General features: G+C 45.8%; 1 protein-coding gene across 2 annotated transcripts in view; it reads right to left on the minus strand.

Annotated features, from left to right (window-relative positions):
• Positions 1 to 2,002, minus strand: part of LOC104782694 (amino acid transporter ANTL1-like) — a 4,064-nt gene that overhangs the window by 685 nt on the left and 1,377 nt on the right. Inside the window, exon 2 of one of the 2 annotated variants that reach the window (XR_002037796.1) lies at positions 207 to 1,981. Coding sequence is in view for 1 of the 2 variants with exons in the window: in XM_010507700.2 (XP_010506002.2) it covers positions 763 to 1,976 (1,214 nt within the window). In the remaining variant the exon portion in view is untranslated. Of the gene's footprint in view, positions 1 to 206; positions 1,982 to 2,002 lie in introns of those variants that run through there. The other variant, XM_010507700.2, reaches the window with a different exon arrangement.

Below are 2,002 nucleotides of genomic sequence, written 5' to 3' on the forward strand. Positions count from 1 at the left end.
CCCTCACCACAGGTACAGCCCTTGGCGGAGGTTTGTGTTTGGGTCTTGACGCAGGTGCAGGGGTTGCAGCCGCAGTGCTCCCCACACGGGCACAACATGTGCTGATCCCCACCAGATGCTTCTCTCATCCTACACCTACATGGAATGGAACCACGTTTTTAAGATCACAACACATTCAAAATCCTGGAGCATTATAAAAGACCAACCTGCAGGAATTGCCACCGGGACAGGGAGCAGGGCAACCACAGCGATCATTGCAGCCAGCGCTAGAGCTTCCTTTGCCTGTGTCTGCCATTTTTTTATCTTCTCACTTTTTCAAGCTTCTCTTCCACATTCATCTCTCTCTATATATAAAAAAAGACGCTGAGAGATGCAAAAGGATATGTCTTATGTGATGGGTACTATGTACCATGTGGCAGCTTCTCCTCTAACCTCAGGCGTGACGAAGCATCTTAAATGCAAGCATGCTACGTAACCAACAATATCATTCCAAAAAAGGAGTCGTTGTGTGTTTGGTTGCATCAATAAGTTAATGAAGATTGAAATAGTTGAAAAATATTACCAATCCCAATAAGAGCGTGCTTGTTCCAGGGATCATAGGATCAAAACATATGACACATGTCTCAATGGTTATTACTTTTAACATAATAACATTAGCAACAGAATCGAAATAACATAACAACATTCCAAGACTCTGACACTTTTGCTTTCATTGAAAGTAGAAAAAATTCCAACAAAAGAAACAATGTGTCCACCTATCTACTACTTCTGGAAGATCTCATTCAGGGAACTCCAAGTACCTGAGACACCAAGAACGATACCCAGTAGTAGGATCCCCCAGTCTAAAGCCCGTTGCTTCCACTCCATCTCGTCTTTGAAGACTATCAGATGAAACAAAGTAGGCAACACAAAGCCCAACGCACAGCAGACGCTGCTACCAACCAATGACAAAAAATCTGCAAAGTTCGGCACCAAGAGAGCCACCAACGTCACAACCAAGACTAGCAGCCATCTGAGCCACACGCAGTACATCCCACTCCAGAAACGTCTCTCAACGATCTCAAACACAGGGTTCATCATCAAGGGGAAAGTGAAGAAAAGGTTGATGCAGAGCCCCAGCTGGACAAGACTGCTCACAAGTCCTGCCCCCAAGTTAGCTGTGATGATGTCCATTGTTTCATCCCCAAAAGCCATGTAGCCTAACACACCAAAAGATCCATACATGACAGCGATGAACAGCATGCTGAGAGCCAACACTTTGCCAAACTTGTCTTTCTCCTTCATCTCAGATTCAAGAGGCAAAACCATTCCCACCCCTTCAAAGGCGTAAACAGCCACTCCCATCCCATAGAAAGACACAGACATGCCACCAAAGGCTACAACTTGAGGCCTTTGCTGCATCGTAATCTTCACATCCTCCACAATCACCACAGCCATTGCACCCAAATCAACTACATCAGCGAATATGCTGAGAGGAGCCAAGTGAGTGAGCGTCTTAATAGAATTCAAACCAATCTGAAACGGGAAACATCCCCATATATAGAGACTCTTAGGAGACACACCCATCAAATGCCTCAGACTCAAACTCAGAGTCGTAGTGTTGGTTGAGTTAAAGAGATTAGCTAAAGTAGTACCGATGAAGATAAGGTATCCGACACAAAACCCAGCCTGAGAGAGAATGATAAGAACTTCAACGACGAACCTCCCGACGTTACCGCAAACGGCGAAGCCAAGGTCCCCAAAAGAGGCGATATTGGAGACACCAAGCTTGCGACGGATATAAACAAGAAGCATCATGCAATGGTTGATCAAAGCAGCGACGGAGAAGAGGGTAAGCAAACCCATGAACCATCCGGTACGTTTGAAGGCGTAAGGAAGACCGAGGACACCAGCTCCGACGATAGCAATGAAGACATTGGCGAAAGTCTTGAACTTGCTTGACAAAGGTGGTGGTGCTTCACCGAGAAGAGGTGTGTCTTCCCTCGGCTTTGCTTTGTTACCA

This window comes from Camelina sativa, chromosome 4 (genome assembly GCF_000633955.1).
Source record: "Camelina sativa cultivar DH55 chromosome 4, Cs, whole genome shotgun sequence".
Taxonomy (NCBI): domain Eukaryota; kingdom Viridiplantae; phylum Streptophyta; class Magnoliopsida; order Brassicales; family Brassicaceae; genus Camelina; species Camelina sativa.